We start from the raw sequence: 18,584 nt of genomic DNA, 5'->3' as shown, positions 1-18,584 counted from the left end.
TTTTTTTAAGAAAACAAGCAGTTAGTAAATAAATAGAGTGCAAGTCTAAAAGGGGCAAGTTTTTTTTTTTTAGAATAGAATTAGAATAGAGTGCTAGAGTTAGAGGGTCAAATAAAGATATTTTTATTTATAAAAATATATAAATAAAATATATATTTTATTTTTATTTAACATGCATGGTTGAAAAATAATGTTTTTTATTTAAACGAGCTCTTAAGTGCATAATATCAGGCTTTCACGGTTTACTCACTAAGCAGATCATTATTGGTGTTAATTAATATAACATGCATTCACGTAATCATTTTTATGCATGTTTATGTTTTACACAGATATTAGAGATCGTCGGAAGAAGCCTGTGATGTTGTTTATCCATGGTGGTTCATACATGGAGGGAACGGGAAACATGTTTGATGCAAGCGTTCTTGCTGCCTATGGAAACGTGATTGTCGTCACTATGAACTACAGGTTGGGCGTTCTGGGTAAGTACAACATTATAGCAAGTCTTTTAATGCCCCATTTGTGCGTATAATTGTCTCCACGTACCATAAGAGATAAAAACTGTTGCAGTTGTCTTATGATAGTTCTTGTTCATTTAAATTTTGTTTATGACATTTAAAGGATAGTTTACCCCAAAATTGAACTTCAGTCATCATTTACTCACCCCATGTTCCAAACTTGTATGACGGTCTTTCTTTGGCGCACGAAAGATGATAGTTTTCAGTATGCTCTGGGTGTCCTTTTTGAATGGGAAAAGGGATTGTCAAGCTCCAAAATTAAATAAAAAGCACCATAAAAAGTGTCAAAGTTTGCTTAAAATCTACCCCTCTACCATAAACGTCAAATCTCATTCATACTTTTAAATATGGCATGTCAGGTCATGTTGCACCAGATTTGGCATCAGTGAAGTCGAACGTCATTGATTTTCATGCCAAAGCTGCTGCAACATGTCTTGACATGCCATTTTTGAATGTAAGTGCAAATGAGATTTTGAGTGATATTGTGTTGCTTCAGAAGACTTGTGAGTGAAAAATTCCATAAAATTTCCTGTGTGAATGTTTGTGCAGTATATATATATACACAGGGCTTGAATTTCGGTGCAGGACTGCGGGGATTGCTCATAATTCTACTGATTCCCGCAGTTTCCACGCTTGTAGCGTGGGAAATTCCCGCAAATATTTCAGTGCGAAAGATGACGGAATATATCGTTTGCACATGCTTTTCAGTCTTACAATTTGAAACATTCAAGTGCTCAATTCAGTGCTTGCGCACTCTCTGTGAGACCCCTTTCTTTGAGCTCACACCCAGAGCACGTGCACATAGAGCCGCATCTGAGAGCGCGTGACTACAGAATGAAGTTGTGTTGCGTCTTATTGCGCGTAAACAGCCAAGTACATACAAAATGATGTCAAAATGCCATCTTGATGAGTATTCACATAAACAGTCAGTTTATACTAAACATTGTCAGTATATAGGCTATTAAGTGAACGTAAACAGTTGAGAAACAAAACTTATGTGCAACAGTTAGATCAGTGCATGAGGTCTTAAAGAGACAGCAACCTAAATAAACCTGCCGCTGTCTGTTTTTTTATACATTGAAGACTAACCAGTGTTATTTTAAAGTTAAATAGATTATTCAGTTTCTGTGGTATTTCTGTACCTGAATATTACTGTTATACCTGAAAACTTAAAGCACAGTTAATTTTAGTTGTATCTTGTTATTGTATTTGTTTGTGCCATTGTTTGTCATTTATATATTCTTATTTTATTACTGTTTACTTGTCTTTTTAGCTAAAATATATTCAGAGAACAATACAGTAAATCAAAACTGATTACTGGTGTTTTGAGTTTTAGAAGGAGCACTATTCTCATTTAGTTCCTGAATTATTAGATTGGTTTTTCATCTATAAAGCTGATTTATTTTATTTTATTCAGAGAACATAAAGAAAAATGTTGAAAAGGTTGTGATGAAAAGAAAGGGAAGAAGTTGTAGTGTACAACTGTATAGAGCTTGGTTATTGAATTGTAAAATCTATTTTGTGAATTATATGAAGCCATCAGAGAGATTTTAGAAGAATATTGATTTTATTCTCTTCATTATTTTTTTTTTTTTTGAGTATTTTTGAGTCATTAGCATCTAGACATGGTGTTCTACTCTACTTCAACTTTAACACATTAAGTGGCGTCATCTGGAATAGAAGAATTACAGTAACTTAATCAGGAAGAAGAAACGGACGGAACTCTAGAAGTAGAGTACTGCTCTTTGTCAATTTAAAGATATTGAAAAGTGATTTTAGGATATAAGAATTACAGTAACCCAATCGGGGAGAAGTAAAAGCCTATATTCCACTTTCAGTGGCACTAAACTGTAAAAAAGACACAATTATGACTGCATTTCCTAGCTGTTAGTAACAACATTAAAGTACACTTAAGTTTCGAGTTTGGTTTAGGTGTCATATCAAAGATTCACAAGGAATGTTTCATGCATAGTGTGAAAGAATTGCTTTTTGGGCTGTTTCTGCACAGAGGCGGGTTTGCCTCCCTTTCTCCATGGACGCATAATGAATGCAGAAGGCCAGGCTAAGTTTACCTTCAAGAATGACAGATTGAATATAAATCTAAACAGACTAAGAAGGTAAATGAAACAGTTCCCTGTGGAGATGAAGTGATCTGAGTCAAAGTTGTAAGTGAAGTAGTTCTGGCCTGTGTGTGTTCTCAAGTGTTTAATTCATACACTGATCAAACGCATCTTGTATTAGCCGTTCTCATATCGGCCTGCGTACGAATAGAGAAGAGAGATTCAGTGTAGAATATTGTCTATTCTGAGATGTAGGAGAAAAAAGCATTTTGATGATACTTAGTGTTTATGTATATGCTCTGAAAGGGGTTAAAAGGATTATTTATGTTATATATGTTTACGCGGCGCGATGCAACGCAACGCGTAAAAAGACAGTATAAGTCATTATAATGCATAATTATGTCCCCACTGGATGCAAAAAATGCCTCGTTTATAATGGGTTTTAATGTTTTTGTCTTGTCGCTCCGGCCGGGACACGGCATCACAATATGGTAAGGGGCGTAACATTTCCATCACACGCTTGAGGTATTCGGCCAATCACAATGCACTGGATAGCTGGCCAATCAGAGCACACCTCGCTTTTCAGACCGATGAGCTTTGTAAAAATCGACGCGTTTCAGAAAGGCGGGTCATAGAGGAGAAACAATAACATACAGTATGTGGAAAATAATGTGGTTTTTTAACCTTAAACCGCATAAACACATTTCATTACACCAAATACACAAAATAATGTTCTTTTTAGCAACATCATTTGACCCCTTTAAGCTGATTTACAGAGATGAATCAAAATTACTAATGCTGATTTTGATACTGAAATCTTTAGCCCTCATACTTTAGTAAATAGTGAACCAATAAAAATGATTGCATTAAATCATTGCAATATACACTGTTACTTAATTTATAGCCCTACACATTTAATAACTCCAGAATTTTAGTCTGTGTAAAAGCATTTAGTGTAGAAGTTTGTCAAAAAATGTGTCAATAAAAAAGGTTGACATTATGCCACCCAGTATGCATACAGCACATTTTGGCTAGTGGTCAGCAGATATCCATGCATACAAAAAATGTGCATACACTGAGTATGTTGTATAGCCCTCACTGTACAAAAACAAAAATACATGTACGCTGCCCTGAAAGGTTGCACAAAGGATGATTATTAGCAGGGGTGAGGAATTTTGGTACATGGATGAATAAGAGTAACCTTTCAGTGTATTATCTGTCTCCCTCCCTTTCTCTCTATTCTGCTTTAAAGAGGTTTTTCTATAGTGGTGAAGAGGATTACGCGTTTGTGTCTTGCCATTCCAGCCCCATTGGATGATTGGATTGGATGAAGCATTTTCAAACAGAAAAAAAATGCACAAAGGAAGCAAAAAAAAAGATACAGAACAGTGTTCTGCATCATAAAAGCAGGTTTAGCACAAAATTGGACCCTATCCAGCTCCCATGTGCACAGACACCAGCCAGAACCGTATGAGCTATATGCATATGCACATTTACACAGCAAAAGAGAGATAAAACGAAAGAGAGCCAGAGAAAGGGGGAGAGGTGGAGAGAGAGACAGAACAAGTGAAAGAATAGAGACAGAAGGGAGATATGTGAACATGCTAAAAATAACTGTCAGAAGCGCCTTTTTAAATCTGCAGTGAAGCAGAGAATTCATTCAAACCGATGCTAATGCAGCACACACACACAAACACAGCGTTTGTTTCAGGATCCTGTGTGTTTCTGAAGCCTCATACACATGTGTGTCTATCTGAAATTCCTTACACACGGTCTGAGGAGGGAGAGGCAGAAGGCCAGAGTGAGCTGTGAGTGCTCGTGCACATGTGCACTGTGTACTGCAGCAGGCTATCTGCGTTAGCATTAGCGCTCCACCAATGTGCAAGTTCTCTCCAGATCTGAGGCGCCCTCACCTTCCATCTCTGCCTCTGCCCAGCTGCCCCTCGGAGCTGCTGATTTGTGTACCACAGTCATCTGCTCAGACTAATTAACTAATTAATGAACTCTGGGGAAGAGAGAATGCGCTGTCGATGGGCCTTGCGGGTTAGCGCTATTTTCTTACCAGGGCCTAAGCTTTTCCTGCATTTCCCTATTCCCATTACCCCATCATCTTGCTCTCTTTCTCTTTCTCGGCATCTACCAGCCCTTCATCAAATCTGTCCTATTTGAAGAAACAGATTACCCTAATTAGGTTCCTAATTCCACATGTCTTTATTTCAGCAGTTTTTACACTTTCACCACCAGCTAGAGCAGAATCCCTGAATTATGATTCACGCGCTGCAGCGCACCTCTCGAGGATGTTTGCTTTGAGCTATTTGTGTTTTTGAAACACGCTTTTCGGTTTTTGATGTGGACGCTAATCGCGTAATTATAAATTCAAAGAGAAACAATGCATGTTTGCGGTTCTGGTATCTGAGAAGTGGAAAAGGTGATTTTTGCACATGTAAATGACACCTCGGATCTGAATAAAGAGGACACATTTTCATATTTTTATACCCTCTGCAGGTGATCAACGCCAAGATTTAGTATGATTAACTTCACTTGTTTATTTCTATTTCAGAGTAAACGATTATAGAGACAAGAAGTGGTCCATCGATGCCGTTGATTGGCAGGAGTTGATACACAGTCTCATGGCAATTTATAACTATTTTACATTTTGGCAAATTGGTGGTCAATTCATATGTATTCATACAATTCGATCTACTTACCACCTACTGACGGTTAGCCTTACTGATAAAAACGTATGATCTTTTTTTTTTTAAAAAAGGTAAGCTCCACCATTAGGTGGAATTCATACAAAAAACATAAATGTACGATTGAATGTACGATTGAAAAAAAAAAAGTGAGAATGAAGCGCCAGCCAGGGAAATAGCCATCATTTCAGAAGTGAGGGGGACAGAAATATCAAGAAATAACCATACATTTTTATTCTATAAGATTTTTTTCCTATGTTTTCCTAATGACAATTTTAAGATATGACTAGAAATTTTTTTTCCATTTTTATCACATATAATATATATTAATATATATTTATATATAATATATATATGTTTAGTTTCTATGCTAGTTTCTTATAAATGATAGCCTATGTCAATTAGCACTGCATTATTCATATACTTTATTTATTTATTATCTGGAGAAGACAAACACATATGAACCATATAATTTATATATTTTTATTCCTTATTTACTTGTTCTATTTTTTATTATCTGTGTTTTTTGTTCTGTCACTGTCATTCTGTTACACTGTGGAAGCTTCTGTCACGAAAACAAATTCCTCGTATGTGTAAACATACCTGGCAATAAAGCTCATTCTGATTCTGATTCTTCTATTGCCACAATCTTGTGTATTGTCTTCATGTTTCATCAGTCAAAACATTTGCAGCGATATCTGGGAGCCTTTGTCCATATTAGGTATTTCCTGGCATAAGTTATTACTTCTATGAGTCAGTTTCGGATTTTCTGCGCAAGAGCCCCCTTCGACTGCGAGTATGAATGAAACAAACACTGCATGAGAGTGTTTAGCTCTCCATAATGTTCACATTGCTTCGTTTTGGATATGAATAAAACGTCATGCCATGCATCTTGTCTCTTTGCATTTAAATCTAGATTTATTCACACTGGTTCTTGAAAACTTCTATGTGAACACACTTGCCTGAAAAAAAGTGTGGGGGATGAACTGAAGCTCTATTAGGGTTGGAGCTTCATGCTTTTTTTTTCTAACAATCCTGTGTTTTCGTACAAATTCAAATGAAATTGTCACCCTATAATATAGTTAAATCAGGTCAGGTTGGGATCCAGTGGTCAAGAGATGAGGTTGGAATCCAATGGCTAATATTATCAAAAGCCAAAGCTCATTAGTTTTAGCTAATCACTAAATTCTGTTTGAGGTACAAATGTCCTCTCCTCGCCTCATTTTGTTTTCAGTAGCAGTACGTCCTCTGGTAAAACAGGCGGTTAGTTGTCTGTAGTCTGTTGTAAGGTGCAGCCGTGCAGAACGCAGAATATTGTTTTTATGTTTGTGGGATATTGATGTAGCCTAACAGTGGGGCCCTGCGAAGCACAGCTGATTAACTATTTTACTAAACTTCACCAACCAATATGCTTGTTTTAGATACAGATATTTCAGTGACAGAAACACACTCTCTTGTGAGGAGTGGAAAGGAAAAATGGGGCTCTGAGGTTTAGATGCTTTCTGCAGACAGAAGGCAGTTAGTTGTGGAGGAATTTGAAATGTATTTGAATGACAGGAAGAGGAATTTAGTGAACACAGCAGTGGACTTCAAACTGATGGGTCAATTCTGTTTGGCTCCAAGGACGGTTTAGTTTAAGCGTTCTGGGAAATTATGTGTTCCTCCACAGTGGTCCATATAATGATTTATGGTAATTGGTAATTCATTTAATATGTTGAAATATATTTGTAATAATAATAATGAAATATATAATAATAACAATAATAATAAAGAGAATTGTTGTTATTATTATTAGTGTTGCTAGAAATGAAGGCGTCTATCTGTCTGTCTATCGTTCTATCACTTCTGTTATTCTAGCTTTCTTTAAATCTGTAATTTGTTTCATTGTTCTATTATTCTTTCTATAGTTGTATCTATCTATATCTATTTTTCTATCGTTCTATGTATCATGCTATCTATCGTTCTATCTATCGGTCTGTTCTATTGTTCTTACTATAGCTGCATCTATCTATCGATCTATCTATCTATCTATCTATCTATCTATCGTTCTATCTATCGTTCTGTCTATCATTTGTTCCAGCGTTCTATCATTCTGTCGTTCTTTCTGTAGTTCTATCTATCTATCTATCTATCTATCTATCTATCATTCTATCGTTCTATCTATCTATCTATCGTTCTATCATTCTATCATTCCATGTATCGTTCTATCTATCAAACTATCAATCATTCTGTCTATCATTCATTCGTTCCAACATTCTACCATTCTATCGTTCTTTCTGTAGTTGTATCTCTCTATCGTTGTATTGTTCTATCGTTCTATTCGATCGGTCAATTGTTTTTTCTATAGTTGTATTTATCTGTCTGTCTGTCTCTATCTATCTATCTACAGTATTTATCTATCTATCGTTCTATCATTCTATCATTCATTCGCTCCATAGTTCTATCATTCATTCTGTAGTTCTATCTATCTATCTATCTATCTATCTTTTCCCCTGCATCGCCCTCTCACCTCCTCTTTTACTCTGGTTTGCTACTCTCTCTCTCTCTCTCTCTGTCTCTCTCTCCGATCTGTCATTCGCTGGGATGGTGCATATTCATGAGTCCAGCCCCAAACTGCTGCTCTCAGCACCAAAGTCTGCAGGAGATTCAACTCAGCACTCAGCTCGCAGTGAAACTTACCAAGAGAATCAGAGCAGTGCACAGGGTTAGACGTTTGACTGATCATTTTGTTAAATTGTAATATGATATTCTGTTACACATATGGAGGCAACCCACTGTTTAGGATAATCACTGCATTTTTGCAACATTCAACATTGTGTCTGCACACTCGCAAAACACATCCTTCTGAAAGAAGAAGTTGCTGGTTGCCAGGCAACAGCAAACAGCTCAACAGAAGGAGGTTAATATGAAGACAGTCAAACCCACAGACCCTCAGCAGCCAATTCCTGAACACCGTTTTCCCATCGATCAGCCATTTATCCAATGGCTGTGCTACACACACAGACTTCCAGTCATCCGACTGACCACACTAGGGGTTCCCACTCATCCAGGTGCACAAATGTTTACATCCTTGCCTCTGAACAATCAGTTTTCGACATTCAAATGGAGCCTCGCTGACACACACTGATTGTGTTCAATTCAGACAGCGTACCAATAGAATACTCCATAATACAATGACCAGTGATGTGCACAGGAGGAAGCCGAGGGGGCACGAGCCCCTGCCCCTTTAATCACCGATGCTAAAGTGCCCTTTCATTCTGGGCCGCGATTTCAACTGAGGGGGACTTAAATTAAACATGCAGCGTAGTGAGATTGTATGACATGAAAAAAAGCATATTACGGTTTTAAATGTTTGTTGCTGCAATATACAGTACATTTTATTTCACATGCTATTTTTTTTTTAAATGGTGTGTAGTATACAGTGCATACTATGCAGTATGTACCAATGCCAATGTTATTTTAGCATTATTTATATGATTGCAGAAATGACTAAATGTTGTGGAGGTTGAACTAACTGTTGTGCAAATGTAAATAGTGATGTGAGAAATGAACCAAAGCGACTGAGAAAAACTGTAATATTAGGCAACTAATTTTTAGTTATTAAATTAGTCAACTCATTTTCATTTAGTTTAATGTAATAGTTTTAATGTAATATTTATATTTTATTTTATTTCATATAACAAACATGTTTTTAATTAACAGTATCATATGGTTATTGAAGTGTATTTGTTTCTACTACCAACTATTATCTAAAAAATACTATGTAAAACATTTTATTACAAACAAACTTTTTAAATAGTAGTGTGCTAAATTATTGTCATATGACCTCACTAAATTGCACATTACAATCTTGGTTATCATCTTGGAAATAAATGCTGCATATGACAGTAATTTAGTTGCTGGCAACATTTGAGCAGAAATGTTAAAAATCTCTTAAATAATTTGTTAGACTAGAAATGGAAGGTTAAGTTGAGCAGGTTGCATGTGGGATACAGTACCCAGTTAAGTAGGTCAGCTGGGTATCCCGTGCCTACAGAAATGTGCATGCTGCGCACAGTATGCATACTCAAACATAGACACGGATTCAGCACCTTTAAAATTCATACTCACCTAATATGAAACTATTATAGAAAGACCTCACGTCCACACTTCCCCCACTAATTTGCACTACAGTTTTATTTGTAATGCACTCGGTGACTTCACTCATCTTTAGGGACTCGCCTGTGGTGGCCTGATCCAGCATTTTGATGAATACGTAATCTGTCTCTTTTTCTACGTGTTGTCCTTGACTCGTGAGTGTGACGCTTACAATGTGAGTTAGCACACATTCAGTTACCTGCCCTATTAATTTCATTTAGACAATACGGCTATGTTCACACCACAGCTCAGTGTGGCCCAAATTATTTTTTTCCCCAGATTTTGTTTTTCTTGGTGAGCATGACCAAGAAAAAATCACCTGTATCTTTCTTTTTTTTTTTTGTGGCAATAAAACAGAAATGTATTTTATGATTTACAATGTAACTTAAGTATATACAGTCAGGGTGGAATTCATGCAATTCTTATGGCAATCTAATGGATTCATCATAATTGTGCACTTGATTTGGTGTGAACGTTGCACTACTGTTCAGTAGTTTGGGGTCGGTAAGACTTTATATATAGCACTACTGTTTTCTATTTCTGAGGTATATATCTGAAGGATCATGTGAAACTGAAGACTTTAGTAATGTCTGCTGAAAATTCAGCATTGCCATCACAAGAATAAATGACATTTTAACATCTAGTAAAGTAGAAAGTGATTAATTAAATTATAATAATATTTTTTGATCAAAAATATTGCAGCTTTGGTGAACATATCGACTTCTTTTAAACACATTAACATACATTTTTTAAATCACAAATGTAAATTTAAAAATCTTAATCAGTGTAATTTTTTATTATTTATGTACTATTATAGTATTTATTAATATTTTGAATCTTTTATTTTTATCTTTTCATTTCTATTACAGAAAAAAAAATAAAAAATTATTCGCTTTGGTACTATTTTCACAAGTAAGTGTATATTTTCAAAACTCTTAGAACAAAAATCCAAACTGATCACACTTATAGCATCACTAGTCATTCTTTTAAAATGAAAGGTGAGTTATAGTAGTGTGCAGTCTCTACCATGGTAATGGTTCTATATAAAGTATCACATGGCATAATGTAATGTAACTTGCGTATTTGATGCCATTTGTCTCCCTTCTTCTGATACATCTCTGATCAGTTCCTCTCCCTTGTATCCTGCTATACGTTCACAAATTTCAAAACACACAGTTTTACAAATGAGGATCAAATCATCAAAGGGAGGTTTTTGGCAATTTTGTCAAGTTTTGCTAGCTTATGGGTACCAATTTGTCCCCAAAATATGGTTACATAGATACACACACAAACACACACTGGTATTTCTATCATTATGGTGACATTCCATAGGCGTAATGGGTTTTATACTGTACAAACTGTATATTATATCCCCCTACACTAACCCTACTCCTACACCTAAAACTTAACAAAAAGGATTTCAAAGATTGCCATCTTAGGGTTTACCTGAACCACACACACACACTTACAAAATAGTGGTTATTATCTAAGAGAAATCACTTATAGTGTCAAAATAATTCATTACATTTGATTATCTGTAAATTGCAAGCAAGTTCTTTAAAAACTTTATCTATTGAATCTATATCTATAGATATCTATACATGCACCAAATGATTCACTGATTAACCATTATGATGAGTTAGATTAAATAATGTATTAAACTGAATGAGAAGACATGCAAATGAAAAGTTTGATAGTAAGACCTCATACCTCCGCTTCCTCCTATGCATCACCCCCTCCAGAAGCCTGTGGCCGGTAAATGAACGGCGGCTCGTGATCCCATCGCAGAGAGGCACAAAATCACTCTCGAGGATGTTTTCTTTCACCATACCCTGTTGGTGGAATGACCATCCGAACAGCCGAATCCCTCACTATCTTCAAGAAACAACTGAAAACTCATCTCTTCTGTGAGCATCTAACCGCCTCCAATAATAATAATAATAATAAAAATAAAAATTCTATGCCTTCACTTTTTCTGTTCTCTTATTATTCTCCTGTCCTAGCTTTTTAATATTTTGAACAGTATTCCTCAACTGTAAGTCGCTTTGGATAAAAGTGTCTGCCAAATGAATAAATGTAAATGTAAAAGCTTTATGAAAGACTGAAGTTGCTGTGAATGAAACATTTATAAAGATGAAACACTTATTTTATGTAGTGAAAAGGATACTTTGTGATTGTGTGTATTGTACTAAGACAATTGAAAATATGCTGAAATGTTTGAAAATGTGCACTTTTGATGATCTGTTGTGATACTAAGAGTTTTGAAAAATTAACAGTTGCTTGTGAAAATAGTACCAAAGCGAATGAAAAAAAAAACAAACATTTTAATAGTTTTAGTTACCAGTAGCAACATTGATGATCTTAATGGTTTACACAAAATAAGGATTCCATATCTAATAATATGAATTAATGATTCCATATTTAATCATATAAATTCAATAATATGAATAATATTATTCATTCAGAGGGTTAAAAAAAAATGATACAGACCCCAAACCTTTGAACAGTAGTTTAGGTGATTTCAAGGAAAAGATGCAAAACAATCTAGGCCAGTGTTTCCCAACCTTTCTTTAGTCGCGGCACCCTTTGGAAATTGTTAGCAGATCAATGAATGAGAGGGCAGTGTTACCAGAGATGCCCATATACCACACCATGTTACAACACAGTAGGGCTATTGCAGACAGAAACAATACTGTACTACATAGATGTTTCCTGTCGGCTCAATTTTTGAGTGGACTTTGCTGTTCCGATGAGCATGAACGGTATACGAGTGGAGCGACTGAGCGGAGCGCACACACATAGAGCGGATAATACGCAGAGTGTCACACCACGTGAAAGTGAAACCTGAGCGGTTAACTAATTTTCGGCAGCCAAAATTTCGGTGCATCTCTAATTATTGGCAACATCAGAAATGGATATTATATAATAGATGCTTTTTTGAACATTTTAGCAATTTAAAACTATTAAAAAATTATTTTTTTACACGGCACCCCTGCTCTTGACAGACGGCACCCCAGGGTGCCGCGGCACCCCGGTTGGGAAACACTGATCTAGGCTATATTTATTTAAAATATATTGAAGCTAATCACTGCTAATGTTTTATTTTGTCATGGAAACGATTGCACGGTTTAGGATAATGATGTCGTCGGCCGTGAATACACACTACTGTTTTGCACAGCATGTAAATGAATGTAGCAGATGCAGCAGTATCCTTTATAACAAAGTCATTATCGGCCTGTGGGAGTTTTAGACGTCAAAGGCTTTTTTTAACATCTGTAACGAACATTTTCAAAGAGCTCTATTTCTGTGTATCCCGCCATCTATGACACACTAGTAGAGCATTTTACATGTAGAGGTGCCGAGTGTGTGATCTGTTTTCCTATTGTGTGTTGTTTGCAATATGATGTGCCATATGTTGTCACTTGTCATCTTCCTCGCAGGCCTGACTCCTGAAAACAACATGGCAGTTTGTCTTTTTCCCTACTCATCCCTCTTAGTTTCTTTGACATGCTCTCTTTCTCTAAAACACACACGCACACACAGTCACACTCACTGAGTCTTTTATTGGGTCTGAGGGCACATAGCTTTTAAGTGCGGGTCTATTTTTATCTCTTTTTCCCCTCATGTCTTTTCCCCATTTCTTTTAATATTCCAGAGGAAGCCTATCTTTCACAGTGTGAAGAGTGGTTTCTTAGACATGTGAAATATGTTTGAAATTCCCCTTTTTTCTCGCCACATTTTCATGTTTTCAGTGCATCACCAGTTCAGTTAGAATAGTAAAACAGACGGTCTTACATAAGCTCTTTAGTTCTCATTAACACTGTGACTCCAGAGCCTCACACACCCCATTTTAATAAGCGGTAGCATGCATTATTCGTAGATGTCCATAATGGTATACGGGCCTACTGTTTTGAAGTATGTGTGTGGATGTGGTCACTTAAGCTTTTTCTACCCAGAGAACAACGGTCCAAATGTCTAAACTGGCTAATCGGCAAGACCCGTCATAAAGATGGGCTTGACAAGATGATAATAAGCTATGATAACAGTTAATGCATCAAACCCACCCCAGCACCCCTGATGTTCACGGTTCTGAGTGTTGCAGAAGAAAATGTGTTCTGCCTAAGCTACTGTGATTGACAAGTGTGAAGACACTTATGTTTTTGAGCGATTATAACTAGATTTATGAACTAGGGATGGAATGATTTGAATCTTTTGAATCAGTTTGATTCATTCATTCACTTGTTCAATCACTGTTCCTGTAAGCTGTATAAGTCACCTGCAGTGACTTGTAGCACTGAATCACTCACATAAAATATATATTTTTTAAAACATACTGCTTGCGTATAATGTGCCGTATACACTAAATAATATTTTCATTATGCATTGATAAACATGCTAAATTTTACAAATAAATGTACTTCAATCCTAAGAGAGAAAAAAGTATTTTAAATACTGACATTCAAATAATGTTCTGTTATACTGTAACTGAAGACACATATGTTTTTGAGTCATAGATTTGTGAACTAGCAATAGAATAATTTGAATCGGTTCTGATTTGTTCATTCATTTGTTCAGTCACCGTTACTGTAGGCATCAACTCGAGTAACTCAGAGTCATGTTCATTTAGACCAAAGGATTCGTTCACTGAATGATTCAATTAAAAGTTTCAAAAAATATGTACTGTTTCATGTCTAATGTGCAGTATACATTGTATAATGTCTACTATTTTTTCATTATGCATTGATAAACATGATACATTTTACAATCAATTTTACCCATCTTAGTGTTTTAAATATTGACATTCAAATAATATGTTCTGCTAAAGCTTTCACTGTACTGTAATTAAAGATACATATGTTTTTGAGTGATTATAAATAGATTTTTGAACTAGCAATGGAATAATTTGGTCTTTTGAATCAGTTTTGATTCATTTGTTCATTTGCTCTGTCACTGTTCCTGTAGGTTACATACCCAGCTGGCGACCAGTGAATGACTCAGAGTCATGTTCATCTTGGCCAGATGGATTCAGTCATTAAATCATTCACGTAAAAGATTAATTAACTAAAACGAATGTACTGCTTAATGTCTAATGTGCAGTATACAATGAATAATGCCTATTATTTCTCATTATGTATTCATGAACATGGTCAAATTTACGAAAAATCTTACTCCAGTCTCATGAGTACAAAGTGTCTTAAATCTTGACATTTAAATAATAAGTTCTGCTAAAGATTTCATAGTACTGTAATTGAAGGCATACTGTATTCACTGAGTGACTCAGAGTCATGTTCGTGTAGACCAAAGAATTCAGTCACTGAATTATTCACTTTCGCAGATTTTTTCAAAAACTCTAATATACTATTGTACTACTAATGTACTACTACTACTTTTTGTTATGCATTGATTAAAATGCTAAAACATACTCCAATCTAGTGAGAAAAAAATGTCTTAAATCATGACATTCATGTGTTGTATAAGTCATATCAGCCTATATAATTCATGACCAGTTCAAGTCAATTGTGAACATTAATAGGAATCATTCCAAATGGTAACAGGAAGTTCCAAATGAACATGACTAATTAATGCTTTAGTCCTCTACCTTACTTCATTCTTTCAGTTTACCAATGCACTTTGCTCTTCTTGGCCTCAGAGTGCTTGATCTTGGTCAACATGTATTGATCATGGTCTTTTATACCTTTGGTCCACATTGTCTGTTATCTTATCTCCAGTCTAACTCTCTCACTCTCCGTAGGTTTTCTGAGCACTGGAGATCAGTCAGCGAAGGGGAATTATGGGCTACTGGACCAGATTCAGGCTCTGCGATGGCTCAACGAGAACATCAGACACTTCGGAGGAGACCCAGAGAGAATCACCATATTTGGCTCTGGGGCTGGAGCCTCATGCGTCAACCTTCTCATCCTGTCCCATCATTCTGAAGGTTTGAAACTCTGTTACCATGATCATCAAAAAAAATCCCATCATTTAAATCAGGGGTCTCCAAACTCGGTCCTGGAGTGCCGGTGTCCTGCAGAGTTTAGCTCCAACCCTAATTAAACACACCTGAACTTGCTAATTAAGGTCTTACTAGGCATGCTGGAAACTTGTTGTGTGTTGGGGCAAGTTGGAGCTCAACTCTGCAGGACACCGGCCCTCCAGGACCGAGTTTGGAGACCCCTGATTTAAAGGAAGGTCACCAAAAAATTTACATTTATTAATCGTTTGCATATTTTAGGATGCTTTTTTCCCCAATGTATTTATTTATTAAAAAATGCATTTAAAAAAAAAAATGCAAGTGTAATTCATACACATACAGTATTACCATTCAAAAGTTGGGGGTCAGTAGAGTAGTATTTATTTATTTTTTTCCTTTGAAAGAAATTTATACTTTTGTTCAGCAAGGACCCATTAAATTGATCAAATGTGTCAGAAAAGACATGTATTATGTTACAAAAGATTTCAAATAAATTCCTTTAAACTTTCTATTCATCAAATAATCCTAAAAAATGGTATCACTGTATCAAAAAGTGTTTTGATCATGTTCAAGAAATGTTTCATGAGCAGCAAATCAGCATATTAGAATGATTTCTGAAGGATCATGTGACACTAAAGATGCTGAAAATTCAGCTTTGCATCACAGGAATAAATTACATTTTAAAATATATTCAAATAGAGAACATTTATTTTAAAATATTACTATTTGTTTACTAATATTACTGTTTTAATGTTTTTCATTAAAACAGTAATATTAGTAAACAAATAGTAATATTAGTAAACACCTATTACTATTTGTTTACTAATATTACTGTTTTAATGAAAAACATTCGGTCAGAAGAGGTCAAACTTTCAATAGTACAATGACTTGATTACACATATTTCATGATTTCATGTTTTTCATCATTCCTGTATTCCATTTTATTTTGGATAGGGACAGGGACATAAAGTCAACTATCTAACTAAACTGTCCTGATATCATAATGAAGAAACAAGCCTAATTATAAAAAGAAAACCATAGTAAGTAGTTTGACAGAATCTTTTATTCTTATTTCTTAGAAAAACTGCAGTTTTTAAAAAATAATTATTAAGATGTATACACTCACAAGGTATAATGAAAAGTAGTAATGAAGTATTACTTATGACACTCCATGGTATTTTAGATTCCTAAATTTAAAATTTCCTTCAAAATGGTATGCATGTTTTATAAAACCAACATCAGTAGAAAGATGATATTTCTAAGAACATGATGTGTGTTTTAGGTTTTTCTGTCTCTTTATCATGGACACTTTCATTTCCCAGGTGAAAAAGAAGTACTCTTAAATGTACTAAAAATTGTGAAATTCAGATATTTATATAGTACAGTTAGTATATTTGTACTATAAATAATATTTACAGTACAGTTGTACTTCTAACATGCTTACTTTAAGTGCATTAAAATGTATTGAATTGCATTTTAATATATTTTTTAAAAGTATACTAGAAGTTCTTTAGTAATAAATATATGCTTAGTTACGTTTTTAAGAAATATGATCAAACACAAGCATACTTTTGTGACATTTTAGTGAATTTACAGAAATCAACTTATTTTACTTTTATTTAAAGTATTTTTATGGTTACTGTATGTGAAAGAACATAGTAAAATGATTCAGCGTTTAGTGGGTTTAAAGTATATGTATCTAATTTATAAACCATACAGTATGTAGACCTACTGCAATATATTTTAAATATTTATGTATTGAATGTGCTTCAGCCTGCTTTTCAAAAGGAAGATGTCTTGAAAAACATTTTTAACATTTTAATATATTACATAAAGTATATTAATTCACTCACACATGAATACATTATAGATATAAAATATTCAAATGCATTCTTACATTGTGTTAAATTTATAATTATTAATTGTTATAAATAAATGTATAATTTTGTCAACTATACCTTGGTAATAAGCATGTTAAATGTTGCTCGGTTTTACTTGTTTGTACTCGTAAAAGAATACTAGGCTATTTTGTAATACAATTCGAATATATTTTAATTTCACTTTTAAATACATATCATGATACATTACTTGTAATAGGCTCATATTTAACTGTATTTTCCACAAGCATTTCAACATTGTATTATTTGAAGTGCATCATAAATCATTTTTCCAAAGATATGCTTAAAATCCCTATTTATTTACTTGTTTATGTGCCTAAGTTCAAACAAGCTCAACCTACCACGTGATGCGCGAAAACAAACCTCATTGGCTTTTGTGGAAGCTCAGGCGTATTTGCTTAACATGTGTTAGAAAACCTGATTGGTTCTCGAGCCCCAGACAAGCACGTCTGAGCTTCCGTTTACCAGTTCTACTGTGCGTGTGTATGTGCGTCGATGGATGTGAATAAAAGTCTAAATTAAAGCTGTTAAGTCACATAGAGTGATCATGTCTCTTCAGAGGACTTGGAAGAAACCACTTGATTTATATTGATTATTTTTGCGATGTTTTTGTCTGTGATGAACTTTTTGAAACGTGTTTTGGTGTCTTTCAGCAGAAGGACATAAATCTGTCAGATTTCATTAAAATATCTCAGTTTTGGTTTCAAAGATGAACGAAAGTCTTAAAGGGTTTGGAACAACATGAAGGTGAGTACTTGATTACAGAATTTAGAACTGAACTGTTAAATTAAGTAGAACATTTATTGTTCTATATTATTTTCCCCCTGCTTCTTAAAGCGTCTATGTATGGAAGCCCGTTTTCGCCACTGAATAAAAAATAAAAAAGGTAATTGCTACTTTTTATCTCACAATTCTGACTTTTTTTCTCAGAATTGCGTGATATAAACTCACAATTACGAGCTAAAAAGTCATAATTGTGAGATATAAAGTCAGAACTGTGAGATATAAACACAATTCTGACTTTTTTTCTCCGAATTGCGAGTTTATGTCACGCAATTCTGACTTTATAACACGCAATTGTGAGTTATAAACGAGATATAAACTAGCAATTGCGAGAAAAAAAGTCAGAATTTTGAGATATAAACTCGCAATTCTGAGAACATAGTCCTTTTTCCCCCCTCAAAATTGGACTAATTCGCAATTGCGAGTTTATATCATGCAATTCTGACTTTTTAACTCGCAATTGCGAGTATATATCTCACAATTCTGTGAAAAAAAGTCAGAATTGTGAGATAAAAAAGTCGCAATTG

General features: G+C 34.9%; 1 protein-coding gene across 1 annotated transcript in view; it reads left to right on the top strand.

Annotated features, from left to right (window-relative positions):
* The window catches only part of LOC107675989 (neuroligin-2-like), an 86,215-nt gene that overhangs the window by 56,294 nt on the left and 11,337 nt on the right, over positions 1 to 18,584 (top strand). Inside the window, exons 3-4 of the mRNA XM_016470504.1 lie at positions 330 to 479; positions 15,158 to 15,343. Coding sequence (XP_016325990.1) covers positions 330 to 479; positions 15,158 to 15,343 — 336 coding nt within the window. The remainder of the gene's footprint in view (positions 1 to 329; positions 480 to 15,157; positions 15,344 to 18,584) is intronic.

Source organism: Sinocyclocheilus anshuiensis, unplaced genomic scaffold (assembly GCF_001515605.1).
Source record: "Sinocyclocheilus anshuiensis isolate Anshui unplaced genomic scaffold, SAMN03320099.WGS_v1.1 scaffold2012, whole genome shotgun sequence".
In the NCBI taxonomy this organism is placed as follows: Eukaryota; Metazoa; Chordata; class Actinopteri; order Cypriniformes; family Cyprinidae; genus Sinocyclocheilus; species Sinocyclocheilus anshuiensis.
Note: the sequence above shows the minus strand (reverse complement) of the source record. Positions and strands in the feature narration are given on the sequence as shown.